The 23,989-nt window shown below is 40.5% G+C and overlaps 1 protein-coding gene across 1 annotated transcript in view; it reads right to left on the reverse strand.

Annotated features, from left to right (window-relative positions):
- Positions 1–2,232: 2,232 nt before the first annotated feature.
- Positions 2,233–23,989, reverse strand: part of BAALC (BAALC binder of MAP3K1 and KLF4) — a 44,433-nt gene continuing 22,676 nt past the window's right edge. The window contains exons 2-3 of the mRNA XM_074944003.1: positions 10,519–10,688; positions 2,233–6,509 (exon numbers count right to left, since the gene is read on the reverse strand). Coding sequence (XP_074800104.1) covers positions 6,399–6,509; positions 10,519–10,688 — 281 coding nt within the window. The 3' untranslated portion in view covers positions 2,233–6,398. The remainder of the gene's footprint in view (positions 6,510–10,518; positions 10,689–23,989) is intronic.

Genomic DNA, 23,989 nt, shown 5'->3' on the forward strand with positions numbered 1-23,989 from the left:
CCACTCCACAGGCTGGCTCCATGTTAAAGTCTTAGGAGCACTTCAGGAAGTCTGTGACAAGAACAGAGGCACATGGGGATTCTACTCCCCATGAAGGTGCGCCATTATGGGATTAGAGAGAGGTAAGTGAGAAATCCCTACCTAGGTTCAAAATTCAAAATTATCCTGATTTATTGAGTAAAACCCTGGATGGTACTAGTTGCTCTGACTATATTTAATTGGGTGCTAGCCAGCCTCAGGGAGCAGGCAGGTAGCCTTTCAGGGACATCTAACAAGCTACTCCCAAAATCAAGTTATGTGTAGCAGGACCCTTCCTCTATTGTGTGGTCCCCATGCCAGGTGAGTAGTGTACTACCTCCCCCTGTAAACAGCTGGGAGAAGAAGTACCACACACACATCACAACAAACAAAAGCAACCTACAGGATTCTTTCAGGACAGGATGTCAGTGAATGGCTTGCAAGGAACTCATTAATATTAATAAAATATCTTCCCCTTCAAGCATTATTAGATACAAAGGTGCCTCCTTTGAGGGCATCATAAGATTCCAATAAGGACATCAGATTAAACTAAATGTTGATCTAAAATGTTTATATAAAATAAAGAACTTTCATAAATTGGGGCAGCCTAAGGTTGGTGCCACGGTAGCTCCACCAGGCAAAGACATCGTCTCACCTTCAGAAGGGAAATTCCTTCCAAAATGCCCCATAGACATGATGACACACTGCACAGGAATTCCAAAGCCTCAGCTATAGCCTTTCAGACCAAACATTTTTCATATATTAAATAAGGCAAAGCCTACTTTGTGGCAAACAAGTGGCTCATTGTCTAGAGATATAATCCTTGCTTGTAGTGAGGTGTCTTGGGTTCTGTCCTGGTGAAAACCTTGATGTGATTTGTGAGCAATGGATTCCAACTTGGCGACTACAAGGAAGCCATGTTACACCCATGGATATGCATTGCTCATCCTAAATGATTAGCTTGTCTGTGTGCAAATTTGCTGATGAGGAGCTACTGGAAGAAACATTGGAGAAATTACTGGGATTGCAAACCTCACTGTCAAAGCCAGCATAGCAACCCATTGGTTGCTACCAACACCAAGATATCCAATGGACTATTGCCCTAGTAGAGGGAAAAATCTGGAGCAGAAACTTCCAAGGAAACATTGATAAATTTTCCTCCAAACCAACATAATCCTCAGCGTAACAGAGTATTTGGGTTTGAGATCTTACAGTGCCTGTACAAGACTCTTCCTTTGGATCCACCCTCTGCACCCAGAGTCTTATATGGCTGGTGGTAGTCACAGCAAGGCTCAGGTCACATGTTACGTTGTCTGTACCAGAAATAGTCAATTATTTTTTGTCAAGGTCCAAATTTCTTGGTCAAGGTATAGTCAAGGTCCAGACTCCAGAGAAAATAATTTAAAAAAACAAATAATGATAAGTAAATACAAAGATTTCATGGTCCATTCAAAAGCATCTGGTGGTCTGGATTTGGCACATGGTCTGCCTATTCACTACCCTGGTCTATACACATGCATAGACAATATGCCAGTCACTCGCCGGTCCAGAGAAACAGTCCCATTCATAAATGAATAGCTTCTGGAGAGGACTTATAACCACCAGTTCTTCAAAATCAAGAGAAGCTTTTAATCCCAATGTAGAGAATTGCTCACTCAGAGGCCAAAACTGACCTGACTGGCTGTAATTTTACCATAATGTTAAAGGTTTGCAAAGATCGAAAACTAGAATTCTGGTGCCTTTCATCAACTTCATCTCAAGTGGGTTTCTCAATATGCACCTGCTGAAATTCCTTCAAAGGCTATAGAACCGTGCACTTCATGAATGACATCTAATTTTGCATTGCATCTAGTTGCACTTTAACCATTAAGGTTGTTTTAACTACAGATTGGGCAAATTTGGATTCTCTTCCCGATACAGTTTCTAAGCAGTAATGTATGTAAATTTATTTTATGAGCTCTGTGACTGCAAGTCTCTTGTGACAGAACCATGCTGAGTTTGGCCACTGTTGCTGTCACACGTCTGACTGAATATGCTTTTGTACCTCTTCTAAAGAACAGCAATGAAAAATTCAAGGGGATAACCTCGATACAATTCCTTAGACACAGACTAACCCCATGTGCTTCTGTCAAATGAAACAAAAATGGCAGATGAAATTTATTGTTGATAAATGCAAAGTAATGCACATTGGAAAGCATAATCCGAACTATACATATAGATTGGGTCTAAATAAGCTGTTACTACTCAGGAAAGAGATCTTGGAGTCATTGTGGATAGTTCTCTGAAAACATCTAGTCAATGTGCAGAAGCAGTCAAAAAAGCCAACAGAATGCTGGGAATAATTAAGAAAGGGATAGATAATAGGACAAAAAATATCATGTTGCCTCTATATAAATCCATGGTACGCCCACCTCTTGAATAGAGTGCACGTGTGGTCGCCACATCTCAAAAAAGATATATTGGAATTGGAAAAGGTTCAGAAAATGGCAACAAAAGTGATTAGGGGTATGGAAAGGCTTCTGTATGAGGAGAGATTAATAAGACTGGGACTTTTCAGCTTAGAAAAGAGATGGCTAAGGGGAGATATGATTGAGGTCTATAAAATCATGACTGGTATAAAGAAAGTAGATAAGGAAGTGTTGCTTACTACTTCTCATAACACAAGAACTAGGGGTCACCAAATGAAATTAATAGACAACAGGTTTAAAACAAATAAAAGGAAGTATTTCTTCACACAATGCACAGTCAACCTCTGGAACTCCTTGCCAGAGGATGTTGTGAAGGCCAAGACCATAACAGGGTTCAGAAAAGAACTAGATAAATTCATGGAGGATAGGTCCACCAATGGCTATTAGCCAAGATGGGCAGGAATGGTGTCCTTAGCCTCTGTTTGCCAGAAGCTGGGAATGAGCGACAGGGGATGGATCACTTGATTAACTGTTCTGTTTATTCCCCTTGGGGCACCTGGCTCTGGCCACTGTCGGAAGACAGGACACTGGGCTAGATGGACCTTTGGTCTGGCCTAGTAGGATCATTCTTATGTTCTTGTGCTAGTACAATTTTCAATGAGCTTTGGCCAGAACCTAGCACTTCCCACCCTGAATAATTTTATATCTAATGTGTAATGTTTTCATGAGCTTACCAGAACCTAGAAGTACATTAATAATAGCACAGCCCAGTGCTGGTACCCTGGCTGAAGGTTTACATTTATCAAAGCTTTCTACATACATGCCAAAAACAAAAATAAACTCCTCCTGGACTAATAGACTAGATATAAATTATTTTCTTTCACAGTTTCTTGACAGGCTGAATAATCTGCTGAATGAACCATTGGTAAAATGGTTTGACTTTCTCTCTTTCATCTATAGAAAATATGCAACCTGCTTTTACATGACAGAATATAGGCAGATGGATCCAATCCTGGGCATTCAGAACAGAGGCAAAACTCCTCCATCTGATACTTTAAACTTCCCTACCAGGGACAATGTATCTAGTAGACTGCTTTCTCTTCTCCCATCAACAAAAATCCTATCATACTATGTAGGTGGTGTAAAATAAAGCAGTTAAAAACAAAGTATCTGACAGAGTTCAGCTCAACTCACATTGTCAGAAAGTGAATGGACTGTTAGGGGCTGTAATCTACTACCTTATACCATTTGAAAGTCACACATGGACTGAATGAAGATTTCTGAGACCCCCATTTGAGCATTTATAGTAGTTGTCTTTCTAAGTAATAACCATAAGAGTGTATGAGCCAAAGGGTATCCAGCCTTTAGAGAAATAGGTTTTTTTCCATAGGCCTTTATCAAACAGTCATAACTTAGTGATTGGCACAAGACACAGAATTTGAATCTGGATTTCAAAAGCCATAAAATTCATGGGTGTTTGGATCAAATGTTTTAATTTGGGCCCATCTCTAGAGGAAAAGATGTGTGGAACAGTTTACACATAGCACTTTCCCAATATGTATACAAGGTCACAAAAGTCAGGTAATGCTTGTGGTAGGATCTTCACACAACACCTAGATTGCAACCTTTCTTTTCCATGTCTTGATTTCCTGTTACACTGGGTTTAACCATTAGTAAGTTACACATTTAAATTGTAGTACTGTGAGTATCTCCAGTTATTTAATACAAAAAGTTCCTCTGAACTCAGTTTACATTATTGGACAGTAGATCTTCAGTTTCTGAGTTTGGTTAACACAAACTATAAAAACTAAAAAAAAAAAATCAAAATAACAAAAGCAATGTTTCCATTGAAATTATTAGTTTACAAATTATCTCGCTACCTGAACTCCTTCTGCCCACGTTGTCTCCTTTGCTCATGCCCCACTCCTTACCTTCTTCCATACCGCCCTAAAGGTGGAACAGCCTCCCAACAAACGTATGTAAAGCAACCTCTCTCTTCTTCAAAAGACACTCTAAAATCTATTTGTTCCCTGATGCATCCTGGCTACATGGGCCACCCACTGCTTCTTTGCTGGATTGTACTGTACCGTCTCTGACTGTAAGCCCTGTGGGTCAAGAATGTTATTGGTTTGGCACAGCTGTCCATGGACAATACCATCTATACTTTATGCTCTACATAAATAACACAGAATCATTAATTTGTACTTTCCGTTAGATTTGTATACTGCCAAAGACGACAATGGCCACCCATTGCTAAGGAAGAATATTGAACAGCCACTGCTTATTTTATAGAGCGAGTCTAAGAGGTGCAGCAAGTTGGCAGGTTCCATTAAGTAGGTGAGATAAATGTGGGTAGCAGCTGTTTTCACCTACTCCACTCAACTTTCAATGCTGCTTCGTTACTGTACATAAATGCACAGCTCAGGTAAAAAAATTAGAATTGCTAAGAATGGGATCTTTGGCCCCCGCCTTTGAAAATCTACGTATTATAAATGGTTTTAAAACTATACAAACTCTACTGCATGCAAAATATTTCTGGCAAAGACTGGACTTTACTTTGTCTTTGTGTAAGAATTATAAAAACAATTACTTATTTAAACAATTCTTTGCTGCATATATTTGCTGTATTCCAAGTAAAGTAATAAATACTCATAAACCTGATGTTGATTTCTTAAAAGAATTCTCATGTGGAATACATTAGGGTGCCGTTCCAGGAATCTATTTATGGTTGTGTCTATAAAAAAGAAGCACCTCATGCAGCTCAGACATAGATCAGTTTCTGCCCACTTCCACCTATTATAAGTCATGAGCGTTAATGGTAGCTGAATAGTTACTGTAAATGACACCTTAAGGATGCTCATAGGTGTATAATGGGTAAGTCAAATGATTTTACTGCTCTTATCTCCATGAAAGTCCAAATTCAAAACCACAGTGGGTTTATATCAAACTCATGACTTTGTTGTTAACAGGGTCCTGTATTAATTAGTGGTCTGTACAAACGTTTACATTGATTTCTTGGGAATATACTTATGATAAATATACAGAACAGTGACACAATATAATGCAATTAAAATGTATGTTCTGCCCATTTCTATATACTGGAAGAACAAGAATATATAGCCAAATTAAATTAAATTTAATTATCAAATAAAGATCATCTTCTTGCAGTTGTCAGCATTAAGAAATTATTTAGGAAAGTCTGATTATTTATATATAAAGTTGGAAAGTGAAGGGTGTCTTACAAAATCTTGTAAAACAGTTCTCAGTTTGGAGTTTCTGAAGGGAGAATTGAGCAAGAGCCAAGACAGAATGTAAACTGAACACTACCTATGAGCTTAAACTGGGTACTTCAGATTCATTAGACTGATAACAACATGAGTATTATTGCTTTCAAGACCTAAACTCTTCTGCTATAGAAACTAACTTAAAACAAGGTAATTTAACCAGAAGACAATATGACTCATGGATCACGTATATAGTCAAAAATTGGAAGCCATTTGTGTTTCTTTACTTCTGAGATATCTGGGTTTGAGTTTTTATGAAAGTCAGATCTTTAACTTTGTAAAACAGAAAGTAACACATTTCAGGCTACTTACTAATAACACAGATTAGTTATTCTTTCTCTGTTTTAAAGTGAGATGAACTGCAGCTCTAATTGTCCAATCTCATCCTAACAGCAATGCAGCATAGAAAATCTACAATTAGATAGCATAGGACTTGGAGAAAAAAATGGTACATATTTTGTTATATTTTTGTACAGTGCCATTGCAATAGATAAATACACGTCTGAACATCCAACAGTGTTTGCAGCTATTTACTGCTAGTTAAGACAACGTTTCTCAAGGCACTCAGCAGCCGCTGCCCATTGCATTCAACACAGAACACCTTGAGATCTTCAAATCTTAAGTGATCAGTCACAGTTAAAGTGCAGCAAAGTATTGTCAGGTCCATCTTCGCTTTTGCTTTACTCCTTTAATTGACACAATTCTTTCTGATTCTTCTGTCGCTGTCAATTTGTCTGATGCTTTTTGTAACATTAATGGTGACTTCTTTTGTGGGCACTTTCTTGGTGTCCCATTTAGCCTGTTAAAAAGTTTAAAACAATATCATGAGTTTGACATTGGCAGCAAATTGTGAGACATTTACAACAGCTATCAGAGGTCTGTCAAAATAAATATGCTAAATACACAGAAAGACCAAGTGTTCTCCACCCATTTTAGTGATTTGGGGTAAATTTTTTAGTTAATCACAATAGATATCTATCCAGCCTCATCCAAAGCCTGTTGTCATCAAGGGAAAGACTCCCATAGATGCCAGTGGGCATTGGACCAGGCCAATAAATCCTTTTGACCGCCATTAACACTGCTATGCATGCACCTCTGTACACAGATTGAAAAAGTTTTGTACAAGAAGAAAACCCATACACTTGTTACTCAAAACCAGCACAATTTCTCCGACACTTTTCTTGATCTCCACTTAAGTAAATATATAAAAAATGTCATGAGAAACTGGGGTGTTCTATCACTGTGATGTAGGAGATGTGTCGCTTCCTTCTGAATTACTCTATTCTTAGTTAGAGAGTGGTCACTTTGGATGGGCTATTACCAGCAAGAGAGTGAGTTTGTCTGTGGGGGAGCGGGGGGTGAGAAAACCTGGATTTGTGCTGGAAATGGCCCAACTTGATGATCACTTTAGATAAGCTATTACCAGCAGGAGAGTTGGGTGGGAGGAGGTATTGTTTCATGGTGTCTGTGTATATAAGGTCTTCTGCAATTTCCACAGTATGCATCCGATGAACTGAGCTGTAGCTCACGAAAGCTCATGCTCAAATAAATTGGTTAGTCTCTAAGGTGCCACAAGTCCTCCTTTTCTATTCTTAGTAATCATCAAGAAGTCCCTGGGCAGTTCTGTTTAAAACAAGATGTAGTGACGTAGCCCTGGCTATTTACTCCCTGAAGCAAAATTCATAATGCAATATATTGTCCTGTGGCTATTGTGAAATACAGGAAACAGAGGGCCAAATCCTTGTTACCCTGTGGGCCAACCTGGGGCAAGTAGAGCCAGGAGGATTTGTCCCAGAATGTATGTGCCATCATGTAAATAATAGCTCAGATGGTCCATTTTAAAATGAGGTTGTGACAGAGTGCTGAGGCCTAATAGATGGGACAGCACTCTGATCACTGTTGTCTCAGTTAGTTTCCCCAGCAGTCCTTGATTTCGGAAATAGGGAGGAATTAGCTAATCAGATGGGAAACTGGGTGAGTTAAGGAACTAATTGGCTCATCAGATGACTAACTTGATAAAAGGCAGGAAGGAAGTGTTATTGGGGCAGGGCAGCTGTGCCCAAACTGAAGAAGATCCCAAGGAAGGGAGATCTCTTTTCCTTCCAGGGCCCTGATGAACAGGGGTCTGATGGTAATAGAGCTACAGGAATTAGAATTGTTGTACTGAACTGTACAGGTGTTGGTTGAAGGGACTTGAATAAATTATATGGAGTGGACACTAAAAGAAGAGAGTCTGAGCACTTTCTGTAGCAAACAAGGAAAGGTGAGGCATATGTCCCATACAGATGTGAACTCTCCTTCGCCATTAACCTCTGCTCATACATATTAATCTGATTATTTTAACAGGAGAAGCTATGTTTTTCCTCAAGTTTAGCTTTAAATACAGTGCATATTGGGGACATGTACAGTATATATAGTCCCCATGCAAAATAGAGATTTACCTTTTAGAAATCTAGCGATAGCAATTGCCTCAGTGACCTACTGCAGTAGTCGATTCCACAGGCTGACTGTACACTATCTAAAGTTATATTTATTGTAATTATCTAAAATTTACTGCCCTTTATTTTCAATGATTGCCTCCTTCTTGTGAAATCTTCAATCTCCCCTTGATAATTTTAATAATTCCTTCAAGTCTTTTTCTGCCTTTCCAGACTAAATAATTATTGCACAGTTTATATCTATACATGTCTTCTCTGGACCTTCCCAGTCCTCACTCTACTTTTCTTAAAGTGTGCTAACCATATCTGGACAAGATAAATGAGTGCACACCAGTGTTTGAAATGGTCTTATAATATTATCTCTCTATTTTAATTCACTTATTTGCCTTTTCAAATGTTGCTATGTACCTGGCAAACATTTCATTAGCCATTCACAATGGCTCTGAAATCTTTTTCCTGCAGATTATCTAGATTATAGAGCCAATGCTGCCTTCACTTCCACAAGTGTAACTCCCACTGAAGCCAGTGGGAGTTACACCCCTGCAACTAAGGGCAGAATTGGGCCCCTACATTTGCCAACGTACATTATATTTATGGAAGTTGAATTACATCTGCCATTGTGCTGCCTAATGATCCAAAGTGTTCATATCGATCTGGTGTTTCTCACAGTTCTCCACAGATTTTGTTAATCAAAATAATTTAATGTCAGTCAGCAAACTTCAACTCCCAGTGCACCTCCTCCGTCAGATCTTTCATACAATATAACCAATAATCCTGGACCCAACATTAACCCCTTGAGTGTCCAACCGTATTTCCTTCATTATTTTATGAATTGTTTTTATTATCAATTTCTTTTAGGCCCATATCCTTTTCACCTTACTGACATACACCTTTGCTGGCATTACAGTTTGATTCAGCAAGACAACGGAGGAATAGATATTGTAATAAATAATAATACCTAGTTTAGATAGCTATATAGATAAATAGATAGCACTTGTCATCAATAGATCTCAAAGAGCTTTATTCCCATTTTACAGATGGGGAAACTGAGGCACAGCACGAACAAGTGACTTCCCCATGGTCACCCACCAGGCCATTGGCAGACCCAGCAATATAACCCAGGTCTCCTGAGCCCCAGTCCTGTGTGCTGTGCACTAGGCAACACTGACTCCCAATAAAGATAGAAGGCAAAGTGAAGTCAGTGAGAATACTCACATAAATCACATAACCAAGATTTGACTTAGTGTCAACCAAGTTCTCTGTGCACATGGATATAACAATTGATTGCATGCGTCTTTGTTTGACAGAAGAAGTTGGAAGAATGCATTCCAAGCCAATGATAGAGGGCCCAATTAAGTAATCCATACTCATGTGAGTAGCCCCATTGCAGTCAATGGTCACATGATTTAAGGATTGCAAGAATTGGTCCATCATCTCTAGTAACACCAAATAAAATGAAAGACAAGAAGAGTGGGATAATATCTTTTACTGGACCAACTTCTGTTGGTGAGAGAGACAAGCTTTCGAGCTTACACAGAGCTCTTCTTAAAATGTTTGTATTCTTGTTGCTAAAAAAATAAGAATAATAGATTAGAGCTATCATTTGTAGAATCTAATTCTGAAATGCTGCCAAGTCTCTTACAAATTGGATTTTATAATTACATTGATTCTGTTACACCATATTCAATTTGACTGATTAAATTTCTCCATGGACTCATGATTATGACATGCATTTGCACTTTTTCATTTTCAGCAATCCCCCTATGGCTCTTGAAGTCATGTTGACGTGGAATGTGCCCCTGTACTCCTGCTACTGCAGTACTTAAATGGAAAGACACAACTGGGTGTAGGTCACAGGGGAAATATTTCCATGCTGCAGAAGCAATGAAGGATGAATAATACAGTACAAGGAGGTTTAAAATAAACACACACATACTATTGTGTTTGCTATTAATGAACATTAGAGGTAAGGTTGAGATGTGGCTTCCATTCTAAACTCCCTTTTCCAGTTGCTCTCTGTTTTCTCAGACAAATTCCTTTTGGGCTCAAATTTCCCATGCTTGTTCTCCCATCCCAGAGGTAAATGTTTGAGAGAACCTGTCTGATGATCCTACTGTGCAGTTGGGTAGGGGCCTTTGGGTCTGTCCCTTGTCAGCACTTAATCATCAGTCAGAAGACGTAGATTCAAAGTCTGCCTCTGCCCAGATCTGCAGCTTCTCATGCAATATGCTGTGGCTGCAGTGTAAGTATTTTATTTGTATTTCAAGATGCTAAATGGGGTTTGACTGTAAAATGGAGAATTGTCACAAAAATAATTGTAGTCCCATTGAAGCTAGTCCTGAGAGTCACAGAAAATAATTATAAACCTACCTCTGCTGTTCTGAAGTTATTGTGTTTCTGTGTCATAGTTCCAGAGGGATGGACTGCAGGTTTTGTGCATTGAGTACCACAGCTAGTTTTCTTCTCAGTGTTAATTATTCCACTTGCAGTCGAGGACATGGTAACACAGGTCTGAGTTGACTTTTCATCCTCCAGCATACCTAATAAGAACACACGAAATCACATTCCAACAACATTTGACACTAATGGCCATTGTTCCTTTACATTGTATCACTATTTTGTAACTTTTAACTAAAGAACACTGTAGGGTGACCAGATATCCCAATTTTATAGGGACAGTCCCGATTTTTGGGTCTTTTTCTTATATAGGCTCCTGTTACCCGCCCACCCCCGCCCGATTTTTCACATTCGCTGCCTGGTCACCCTAGAACACTGTCAACTTGAAACCTAGTTTATATAAAACAAGGAATTAAAAGTAAGTTTCAGATAGTAAAGTTGCCTCTGTGTCTCCTGCCTATTTTTGTGATTTTTACCTTCACATTTCCCTGTCTTAAAAATGCCTCTCCTGTCATTGTCCTACACAAACAAAATGGGATATGAGTTATGGTGGGCCCAGGTCCTGTAAGCCACTGAACATGAGCAGACCTTTTCTCTACCTCAGAGGCCTGTTGACTTCATGGGTACAGGAGTTTGCCAATGCAGAGCGGCTTGGAGGATCTTGGCCTAACTGACTATACAAGGAAACAGTGACACTGACTGCATAGAAAGTACGATCAAATTCATACAAAGGAAGACACTGGAAAATAACTAGAGACACCTCTCCCCTTGAATCCCTTCTAACCTTAGTAATCTTAGGGGTTACTTATAAAAATGGTAGGTAAGAAATATTCTGATAAAAATATGATTTTTATTTAGAAGGGTACCCTTAATTTTTATGAGGATTTGTTGCATAATAGACACAAACAAACGTATTTTATCAAAACATTGTGTCCATCAATAGTCAAATTATTAAGGAATCATTTTTTTTCAGCTCTGGTTGAATGTACTGCAAGGCAAACATAGAGCAATATGATATGGGTGAGCCTAAAAAAGTTTCCTCATCTTATTGCATTAACTGAACTAAGCTATCATTTACAATAAGCCTACTTCATTAAACTTCTAGTTGTAATTCTGGGTCTCAAATCTGAGTTGTGGATCTGGCCAAAGTTATAACAACAATGAAAAAAAAGAACAAGGCTGGATGTGTCACTTTGGCTACTGTAGCTTTCGTTGTTCAAAAATGCTTAACAAGTTCTATTTATAAAGAGGCTTGCTTACATGCCAACAGAAAAAATGTATAATCTTATTTTATGGCTGTACAAGTGCTGTGATCACTGGATGGAGAAGTAAGGGTGTGTATATAGATACAAAGGGGAAATAAATGTGAAGAGGAACTATACGGAAAACATTTATTGCTGTTTGAACTGTGCATTGCATCACGAAACCCATTCTCATAAATCAGATATGAATACAAGTGTAGCATTAAGGACACAACAAATGAAAGAGAAGTAGCTCTGTATTCTCGCCCAGAAATCTGCAGGGAATACACCTGGCAGGAAAAGCTGCCTTATCAATAGAAAGAATTTTCAGTAGCAGGTTTCCAAAGGAAATGACTGAGAAAAGTAAAGACAACAGAAATAGCAACTGGGGACATACCAAAACAGCTGTCCAAACTGCAAGAAAAGGTCCACCCAAATTTCCAGTCTTGATGCTGAAAGTGATGAAGGTGACTTAACGCGTGAGAAATGTGAATAAAAATATATTATTGCATTTTCCTAAACTGTCAACAGATGGTGACAGAGCTTCCATGTGCCAGTTTCTCTGTAGGACTATCAGGTGAAAAGAAATTAAAAAAAAAAAGTCCAGACAATCTTGGTTTGTATAAATAAAAAATGGAATTAGCTTTTTTTTAACATCAATATTGCATTTTATGTAAAAAATATGTTTTAAAGTCCTTAATGCTTGGAAGTTGTCATTTTCTGTGAGAGGAAAAAACTGATGTTTCTCTCATCTCTTTATCTGCCTCTAACAAAGAGCTTCAGAGGAGATCCTGGCAATTACAGGCAGGTGAGCCTGACTTCACTGGGCAAAGTGATAGACACAACAGTAAAGAACAGAATTATCAGACACATAGATAAACATGATTTGTCAGGGAAGAGTCAACACAGATTTTGTAAAGGGAAATCATGCCTCTTAGAATTCGTTGAGGGAGTCAACAAGCATGTGGATAAGAGTGATCCACTCGGTATAGTGTACTTGGATTTTGAGAAAGCCTTTGATGAGGTCCTCAACAAAGGCTCTTAAGGAAACTACGTAGCAATTGAGATAAGAGGGAAGGCCCTCTCATGGATCAGAAACTAGTTGAAAGACAGGAAACAAAGGGCAGGAGGAATAAATGGTCAGTTTTAAGGCTGACCATTCAGAGAGGTGAACAGTGGACTGCCCCCACAGGGATCTGTATTGGGACCTGTGCTGTTAGGCATCTTTGTTAAAGATCTGAAAAGGGGAAACGAACAATGAAGTGGCAAAGTTTGCAGACAACACAAATTATTCAAGATAGTTACATCCAAAGCAGATTGCGAGGAATTACAGAGGGATCTCACAAAACGGAGTGACTGGGCAACAAAATGGCATACGAAATTCAACATAGATAAGTGCAAAGTAATACACATTTGAAAAAATAATCTCCAATATACATTTACAATGATAGGTTCTAAATTAGCTGTTACCACCAACAAAGAGATCTTGGAGTCATCACCAGGATAGTTCTCTGAAAACTTCCTCTGAATGTGCAAGTGGTCAAAAAGGCTAACAGTGTGCCAGGAACTATTAGGAAAGGGATAGAAAATAAGACAGAAAATATCATAATGCCACTAATAAATCCCTGGTACACCCACACCTTGAACCAGTTATGGTTCCCTTCTCTCAAAAAGGATATTGTGGAGATGGGAAAAGTTCAGGGAAGGGCAACAAAGATGCTAAAGGGCTTCCATACAAGGAAAGATTCAAAAGATTAGGGAGGTTCATCTTAGAAAAGAGATGACTAAGGGGGATATGATAGAAGTCTATGAAATCATGAATGGTGTGGAAAAAGTTAATAGAAAAGTGTTATTTACCCTTTCACACAATACAAAAAGCTGATGAAATTAACAGGCAGCAGGTTTATTACAAACAAGAGGAAATACTTTTCATACAACACACAACTAACTTGGGGAATGCATTGCCATGGGATGCTGTGATGACCAGAAGTATAACTGGGTTCATAAAAGAACTGGATAAGTCCATCAATGGCTATTAGCCAAGATGGTCAAGGATACAACCCCATGTTCAGAACAACCCTACATTTCCGACCCCCAAGCGGAAGATGGGGTGGATCCAAGCGGAAGATGGGGTGGATCACTCCATAGTTGCCCTGTTCTGTATACTCCCTGTGAACCTTTGGTATGAGCCACTGTCGGAGTAAAGATACTGGGCAAGATGAACCATCTTCTGATCCAGTGTGGTAGCTCTTATATTCTTATTCCACAGCACTGACACCTCCCCTCATTCAGCAGTAAACATCTCCTCTCCTGCACCTCCATGAAGTCTACTCAAGCAGCTTACATTTTAAATCTCACACCTCCCTGCCGCTTTCCAGACTAAGGTGTGCAGCAGAGTAGTAAAACATTTATTAAAGCTAATGTTAAAAAAACTACATAATACATAGTTTGGGAAAAGAGTGTCTGTACATCTGGGTATAGTGCTTAGATTATCCACAAGTATAAAGCTGGTTTTTAAAAGTCATATGATACTTTTTTTCTTGGTCCCAGTCACCTGGAATGGGTCAGGGTTACAAAGGATTCTAGACTACTGTTGCACACTCAGATGATTTGCGAGAAGGGACATGAGGAGCCAGTTAGTTATTTAGGAACAAGGGCTCAAGAACTGTTTATGTATTTATGGCATAGCCTATGGAAACAAATGCAGGCTTGGTAGCCAGGAACTCCTAAGTTCTATGCCCCACTCTGGTACTGACTTAGTGTGGTCTTGTGTATATTGGTTCTACTCCCGGATTCAGTTTCCCCATCTGAAAACAGAGATAAGGATACTTACTTATTTATCTCACAGGGGTGTTGTAAGCATGTGTTACTACAGGTCTTTGAAGATGCACAGTGCTATAAGTGTTAAGTATTAATACCTACATTTGGACATTTCAAACATATGGTGTGATGGGGTGTCCACCCCACACAAGGCCTGAAGGAGTTAAGGTAGCTAGGTGGCACAGTGGCTGCACCTGGAGGAGGAGCCAGGGAGTAAAGAGAGTTAATTAAAGAGGAAGCTTAGCTGGACAGGAACAAGAGGGGCCGGCATAAGCCCAGGACCTGAGAGTAGAAGGAGGCTGCAGAGAGAGAAGCTGCAGTCACTCTCAGGATGAGAGAAGGCAAGGTAGGAAGTACCTGAGGGAGACAGGTGCAAGGTTCAGGACAGTGCAGACCTTGACTGCTTGTTATAGGATCCCTGGGCTGGAACCCAGGGTTGAGAGTGGGCTTGGGTTCCCCTACCAGCCCCTGGGGAGTGGGCGTTAAGAGGCAGCGAGAGGGAAGAATGCCTGGGACTGTAGGTCCTTTGATACCCCAGAAGGTGAGGACTACAGTGACCTGGCTGGAGGGCCAAGCCATGAAGCAAGAGTAGTTGAGTCCCAAGACAGAGAGGCTGAGAGAGTGATGGCGTGAGCAACTGCAGGAAGGGTATCAGACTGGCAGAGCTAATTCCCAGATACAGCCAGAAGGAGGTGCTCCAGTGATGAGTGGAGTGTCCCATGACCCAGAGGTTATCAGTTTTTTCTTCTGTGGGTTCATCCTCCTGCACTACTTTCACCATGCAGCTCTTTGGAGGTTGAGCCCATAACAATACTATTTTATTGTGTTAGTACTATTATGAAAAGCACAGTTGTATTGATTTGTATTACTGTAGCACTATTAGGTACAGTTGTTTTATCCATTCATTGGCTGATTGTGCTGCCGCTTTCTGTCTTTCACGGAACAGATTTATTGGAATAGATGTATCTTTCTTGGGATTGTGGAAAACCATAAACACTGGAAATGGTAGATTTGGTTCATTTGTGTCCTCTGCTAATTTGCTGCTTAAGTGCCACACTCTGCTGAGATTAGACATTTTGTCCAATACTTATCTGAAACTAACCACTTATCAGCATCTGGGACTGCAAATATCAGTTCCATTCTCTCTTTCCATTGAGCCCAGTTATCAGTTACATTGCCATTATTAGGGTCTATTGATGTACTGCAAGCTTTATCCTTATTTTAGTCTGACGCTATTATGTTTGCTTTTCTAAAAGTAAGAAACTGTTTTAGAACCCTTGTTCATCAACAAGGGAGTGATTTACTGAGCCGGCTGTAACAATATGAAAGACACTTTCAGGCAGCATGGTGTTTCCTGGGAGGAACTGTTTGGAAGCAACAGTTGCTGGAGAACTGTCTGAGAACTCAGGAGGCTGAAGAAGCCATGTTGTAAGTAGCCACAACAAACCCTGAGTGAGACCTTATGTGGCAGAAGACCCAGACACAACAAAGCATAAAACACTCACAAGACTAGAGAAAAAATGACTCTTGGAAATTCTAGCACAATCCACAGCAAGTTTAGGAACTTATTGTATTCACTTCCCTCTTCATATATCACTGGTGTGAAGTCAGAACAACAATTCATTATCCATGGAAGCTAGAGCACAAGATTCTGTTGACAAATCAGAAAATGAAACATAATTTAGATGCTAGCTATTTCATGAATTCATATATGAATCCTAATTAGAGAACAGACAAGGTCTTAAAGAAAGGACTAGGCACAAAACTTCTTGCTCTCCAGATGGCAAGCATTTGGCAGTGTTATAAGAGAAGCAGAATACTGCCATGTCACAAATAAAGGAATGACTGGTTAGATATTTTTCCTTTCACCATCTGGAAGTTGCAAGCTGTTAAGGTAGAAACATCCTGTATCTGAGTCTTGCCTAAGTATAATTTAAACCAAACTGCCTAGGCATTTATGTCATGATCATCATGTTGATAAATGCGAAGTAATGCACATTGGAAAACATAATCCAAACTATATATACAAAATGATGGGGTCTAAATTAGCTGCTACAACTCTAGAAAGAGATCTTGGAGTCACTGTGTCTCTGAAAACATCTGCTCAATATGCAGCAGCAGCCAAAAAAAGCTAACAGAATGTTAGGAAAGGGATAGATAACAAGACAAAAATAATATAATGACAATATATAAAGCCCTATACCCACGGCTTGGATACTGTGTGCAGTTCTGGGCACCCCATCTCAAAATAGATATTAGAATTAGAAAAAGTACAGAGAAGGGCAACAACAACGATTAGGGGTGTGGAACAGCTCCCGTATAGGGAGAGATTAAAAAGACTGAAAATGTTCAGCTTGGAAAAGAGATGACTATGGGGGATATGACAGAGGTCTATAAAACCATGAATGGTGTGGAGAAAGTGAATAATGAATTATTATTTGCCCCTTCACATAACAAAGAACTAGGGGTCACCCAATGAAACTAATAGGCAGCAGGTTTAAAACAAACAAAAGGAAGTATTTCTTCACAGTCAACCTGTGGAACTCATTAGCAGGGGATGTTGTGAAGGCCAAAAGTATAACTGGGCTCAAAAAAGAATTAGATAAGTTCATGGAGGATAGGTCCAGGGGTGTCCCTAAACCTATGACTGCCACATGCTCAGACTAGATGACAGGTGGTGGATCACTCAACGAATTGCCATGTTCTGTTCATTCCCTCTGAAGCATCTGGCACTGTCCACTGTCAGAAGACAGGATATGGGGCTAGATGCACCATTGGTCTGACCCAGTATGGCCATTGTTATGTCCTTATCATAGTAATATCAGAGTGCCTGTTTTCACACACCCCTTCCTCTCTGTAAGCTTGCAAAGCTCTCAAAGCAGGAACTGAAGCATAATTATGCTTTCCTTATCACCCTCCAATTCTCTCTCTCAGGACAAGCCCACTCAAATTATCTGAGGACCTCCCAGGGCCTGGATAAGTAGTATAGTCCATAACATGCTCTTTGAAGCTCATCTATTTTATTAAGTGAATTAGCATGCTTGACAGACTCTGTAGCTCTTCTCCCAAATCCTGACCCCTTGACAGACTATCAAACCTCAGATAATGTAATGTTGCTCCTTTTATCCTGACAAATATCCAATATTTGGGGCCTTGCTGAGTTGTTTCCATTAGAAGCAGAAATCAATGATAGTCAAGTATTTCTTTTGGTACAATCCAGTTTATTTGCAAAAAATGTATGCAAAATCTAGGTTCTCTGTTCACAGTATGAACCAACAGCAGCCACATCTGCCTTTCCAGCAAGTACTGTGCCCAAAAGAAGTTCTATCTCTCGACTTTCTCCCAGGACCATGCTCACCACTGCTTCTCTCATTTACCGGTAACTTTTTGAGTCTCTCTCATACACAGACACACATCAGACAATCCTTTAGCCCCTGCATTTGCAATCAGTCCCAGAGAATCCCGAGACCATATGGCTTAACTCCTGACCTTAACCTTGCCATGTGGCCAGTTGCCTTGGGTGGTGGTTTTCTATTGTTTCTACAAAAAGAAAAGGAGCACTTGTGGCACCTTAGAGACTAACAAAAGTTATTGTTAGTCTCTAAGGTGCCACAAGTACTCCTTTTCTTTTTGCGGATACAGACTAACACGACTGCTACTCTGAAACCTGTCACTATTGTTTCTAGTTATCATTATATAAAGTGGTTTTTAATTGCTCTTTCCACTTAGCCTGAATGAAGGATGGTTCACTCACCCATCAGCTTTAATGAGGTCTGTGATCGTCTATAAATAAAAGACCTTCTTGATGGCAGCACAACACAGCATAATAGAAACAACACTATGGCCCAAATCACCTTCTAACATGTTTCTGGTCCAGATTATAAATCTCCAGGAATATTTAGAGCACTAGTCATGACCAGTATTGGTTCTGATTACAGATACATCAAAAAATAACCTTTTATCTAAAACTTCCCTCACAGCTAAAAACAGGACCAAATGGGGCCTGTTTGCAAACTATCCCTTGTTTTGGTATTTACAAACTGAAAACTTGAATTATGTTTTGCAGAACCAAGGCCCCCATCCCCTCCCAGATTTGTCTCTAGTAGAGATAGGACGAACCTAGACCCTTTTATCCAAACCTCCCAAATTTTGGTGGATTGGAAAAACTAGAACATGGATTCAAACCAATTCTGGCCAGTGATTTTTTTTTTTTTTTTGCAAAACCAAAACTAAAACCTGTCCTCCTTAGCACTACTTTAGTTCTTATAGAACTTCAGAAAGAACCTCAGCTCTGGGTAATGTTTCAATAATTCCACATGTAAGCAGTGTCAGGATGAGCTGCACCCTGACATCTGGTGGTGAGGTAAAGCAAGTTGTGGAAAAGAACTTCAGGGGCCGATCTCATTTGCATAGGCACACCCACCCCGCCTAGAATGAGGCCAGAGCTGCCCAAATGGTCACTTTGGCTGCTGTGGGATCCCCAGTGTCTCTGTTATTGGGGCAGGAAGAATAAATTGTTATTACCCTGATTATGGGAACTGTGCTTGGAACTGTACTTGGCCTTTTGTTATGATGGAGGGACTCACCATCAACTAAGTAGCACTCGCTAGGCAAGGGTCATGGGTTCCAAAACTCTGTGAATTGAGAGAGGCTGGGGACAAGTATGAATACTTGGTGGTATGGGCCCCTTGGTGAGGGCCTTACATGCTAATTGCACTTCCTCCTCTCTCCACTGTAGAATATCAGAGCTAATTTTGATTCTATTAGGAGTCTAGTTACAGGCTGCTGAGCTCACTTTGGGCTAATGGTGCACCAGCACTGAGGCTCCCCTACTACAAGCTGAATTCACCAAAGAGCTGAACTGACTAAGAGCTGAAATCACTGAGTGTTGTGTTAAGTAGTGGGGGAGCCTGAAGATATATTGTGGAGCAGTTTGCGGGATGGCTGGAGTGCCTTGTGGACAGGCTGGTGGAGCAGTTCATGGGATGGCGGGAGCTGCTTGTGGGCTGCAGAGCTGAGCCGAGCGAAGCAGTTTGTGGGGCAGCTGGTGGGGTGGGGTGGAGCGGAGCGAAGGCCTATGGAGCTGTGGGGCGGTCAGCTTCAGATCATGTAAGGTGCCCCTTATCTCTCTCTTCCCCCCCCCCCATCTCCACCCAGGTTGGGAGGTAAAGCTCTGCAGATAAACTTTCGAACTCTGGGGCCGCCCTGACCAGGGACAGAGACTTTTGGGTCATTGGACTTTTGGGACTTTGGGTGATTTGGGGTTGCTGGACTCAAGAACCAAAGGGAAAGGGCATGCCCCAATTTGCTTGGGGTGGATTTTTTGCTCATGGGTTGTGTTATGAATCCTGTTGGTGGTGTTTCCCCAACATAATGCCACATTGTTTCTCTCTGTTATTAAAAAGCTTTTTGCTACACTCAGACTATGTGCTTGCGAGAGGGGAAGTATTGCCTCTTGGAGGCGCCCAGCGGGGAGGGGGGATATATATTTGTCCCAGGTCACTGGGTGGGGGCTCGAGCCGGTTTGCATTGTGTCATTGGAATGGAACCCCTAGATACTGAACCCGGCCCTTGTTGCTGCCAACTCTGACGGGCAGAAGGATTACACACAATTTTAAAAAAGCATACCACTGTACTAGTTTTACAAATGTGCTCATGTGCTATAGACAGAGAAATCTGCTTAGAATCTAATGTGCTTCAACATGAAGACCAAGAACAGCAAGATATTGGCCCTTCTAAAATGTCTATTGTTTTTTCCCTATGATATATACATTAAAATAGTATAATCTAATAAGAACAAAAACCTAAAGCAAACACAAATGTGAAACTCAAGTTATCAATATATTTGTAAAGGTGTCAAGAGCATATTCAAATAGTTTATGTAAATAGTGTGAATAGCATAGAAAGGGGAAGTTTTTTAATGTAATAGTCTCTCCAAAAACATCTGCCATTCATAACCAATGCTTGATCATAATGTTGACTGTTTCACAATCCCGTGGCTGGAAGCTGCAGCTAGACAAATTCAGATTGGAAATAAGGTGTAAATTTTAACAGTGAGACTAATTAACCATTGGACCAACTTACAAAGGGTCATGGTGGATTTTCTATCACTGTCCATTTGTCAATCAAGATTGGACATTTTTCTAAAAGATGTGTCTAGGAATTATTTTGGAGAAGTTCTCTGGCCTGTGTTATAAAGGAGGTCAGACTAGATGATCACAATGCTCCCTTCTGGCTTTGGAATCTATGAAAACTTCCAGTAGGACTTCAAACTTTTCTGTTTTCTGGGATAGTCACATATCTGTGTTACAAGCTGAATGAAAAAAATAAATCTCAAAATTATGCCGAGTATCTTTGGCTTATTATAGGCATGTGGTCATTTTGTTATCATTTCCTAGCAGGAATCACTAAATACAACCCCAGTCCACAAAATTTAGAGTGCACAGTATAATGCCCATATCAGTCAGCTGTTGTATTGAGTTCATTCTCTGCCCTGCCTAGAAAGCTATCCAAAAAAAAAAAAAAGAGGAAAAAAAAAGAGCTTTTAAGGGGAGGAATCCTAATACATAGACCATGGTGCATTCTTAGTTGTATCTCTACTTTAAAAGTCTTTATTGATTAACCACAGTCATTGTCATCAAGATCCTTTGTGTTTCAGACTAAAAAGAAATGTATCAGTGACAAGTGGAACATCCCATTTTCTAAGAGCACAAAAGACTTCTCTTTTACAAAATTCTAAGCAGCAAATAATCCCACTCATAGAATTCATCAAATGCCATCTGAATGTGTTATGGAAATTCTCAGACGTCTCCAGAGTGGAGCACTGCCCATCTCACACTTACTGCTCTGTATACTGCCAGTGACCTTCTGTTCCGATTGCTCCCTTCACCCTGTCCAACTGCTACGCTCATCTCTTCTTTCATGCTGCACTTTAAACTTGGAACAGCGATGTACGCCAAGTCCCTTTCCCCACTCTGTCATGTGAGACATCCTTAAAGATGCTTAGGATGGGACTTTACTATATAAATCCTAATTAAAAAAAAAAAAAAAGCTCTCTGAAATTCCAAAGCAGCAGTGTCCCACCCTCACATATCTGACCAAGAACCAGTTGATATAATTTATTTAGACTTTCAAAAGACAGTTGCCAATACACCTTACAAGATGCTGCAAAAGCAGTAAAGTAACCATCAGGTGAGAAGCAAAGTATTGTCATGGATGATACCGGCTAAAAGACAAGAAACAAAGAGTAGGAATAAAGAGTCAATTTTCATCATGTCAAAAGGTTAACAGCAGGTTGCCTCAAGGTTCTATACTAGGTCCAGTGTTGTTTAATATATTTATTAATGACCTGGAAAAGGAGGTGAACAGTGAGATAGCAAAGCTTGCAGATGACACTTCCTTAGGCTGGTCAAGTCCACAAAAGATATGAGGAACTTCAGAGGGCCTGACAAACTAGGTGATGGGGCAACATGATGGCAGATGAAGTTCAAAGTTGATGAATGCAAAGTAATGCACATTGGAGAGAAACATTTGAATTATTAATACACTTTACAGGGTTATAAATTATCTGTATCAACTAAGGAAAGTGACCTGGGCATCACTATGTACAGCTCAATGAAGACCATGGCTCTATGTTCAGCTATGGGCAAAAAGCAAATAAGGCTACATAAGAAATGGAATGGAGAATTGTGGCAAGATTGACTAGGTCTGAGGCCCCCTGCTGGAGGCTCACGGCTGTGTATCACCTTGTCCCAGAATAGAGCAGCGAGAAGTCCTCCAGGCAGCCTAGCGTGGCTGCAGAAGAGTGGCCAATCAGAGGGGCTGCTGGAGTGACCAATAAGGGGCCAGAAGGGCCAGATAAAAGGCAAGCAGCAGCAGAGCAGAGCCTTCGGTTGCTGTGTGGAGCTTGATGAGGGAGGACCCAGTGCCTGGTGGGCTAGACAAGCAGCCAGCCATGGACAGCTCACTGCAGAGAGCTCACCCAGCAGAACTGAGCCCAGGGAAGGCTGCCAAGACCAAGTGCCTGGATGGCTGGATAGAACAGCAGCAGGACAACAAAAAGGTCAGTGAGAGCAGGCTAAGCCCAGGGGACTGAGTCCAGGACCTGGCCAGACCAGGCGAGGGTACAGAGATGGGCGCTGCTGGTCTGGTTGCAGACTGAGCCAAGGAAGGGCTCTGAAAAGGACACCAGCTGACTCGAGGGTACTGAGGTGGGCCCCAGCTAGGCGGTTGAAGAAGGCGGTCCCTCAGGGAAGAAGCCTTAGAGCTACGGCCCCATACCAGGGTTATGATAAGAACTTGGGACTGTATACCCCAGAAGGGGGACAGCATGTGTGGCTCAGCTGAGGACTGAGCTGCTGAAGACCAGCTGAGAGAACCAGTGGCTGGGGGTGTGCTTGCGAGAGGTGGGCGCCACCCTGATGTATCACCAGAAAAGAAAAGCAGGCTCACACGTGACCGAGAGAAAGGGGGCCATCCATGAGAGGTGGGTGTTGTCTGCCCCTCCCCCGTGAAAAGAACTGTGTTTGCAGGCACTATTGGCCAGAGAAAAGGGGGCACACATGAGAAACGGGTGCTGACCCCATTACAAGAATACTGAAAATATTATACCACCATCATATAAACCAATGATGTACCCTCATCTTGAATACCATATGCAGTACTGGTCACCTCATCTCAAAAAGGATAACGCAGAAGAAGAGAAGGGGAATGAGAATAATTAGATTGAAAGGATTAGGATTGTTTATCTTAAAAAAGAGAAATAACAGGAGACATGGTAAAAGTATATAACATAATTAATGGTCTAGAGAAACGAAATCAGGCGCTTCTATCCTCCTCCTCTTATCACACAAGAACAAGAGGACATGCAATGGAACTGAAAGGGAAAATTCAAAACTGGCAGAAGAAAATACCTTTTCATGCAACACAAAATTTGACTGTGGAACTCATTGACTGCAAGATGTCATGGAGGCCAAGAATTTAGCAAGGTTCAAAAAGGGATTGAATGTTTGTATGGATATCAAGAATAGTCAGAGTTATAAAAGTTAATGTTAACAAAACATTGAGAAGGCATTTACAAATTTATGCTTTGGGGTTTAAATCTCTAATCTCTAACTATTAGAGATTAGGATGAGAACTTCTTAAGGGCAGATTATCTCACATCTGCCAACTGCAAGGTTCTTAAACCTTTCTCTGAAGTATCTGGTGCTGGCCATGGAGACAGGATACTGGAGTAGATGGACCATAGGTCAGATCCAGTACAGCAATTCTTATGATCCTATATAATCAAGCAATGATATCATAAACATGATAATATAATACTGAATTACAGGCATACCTGTGTTTAAAGTGACTGAATATTGGCATATGTGCCACCTAGCATG

The sequence above is a fragment of the Natator depressus genome, chromosome 2 (genome assembly GCF_965152275.1).
Source record: "Natator depressus isolate rNatDep1 chromosome 2, rNatDep2.hap1, whole genome shotgun sequence".
Taxonomy (NCBI): Eukaryota; Metazoa; Chordata; order Testudines; family Cheloniidae; genus Natator; species Natator depressus.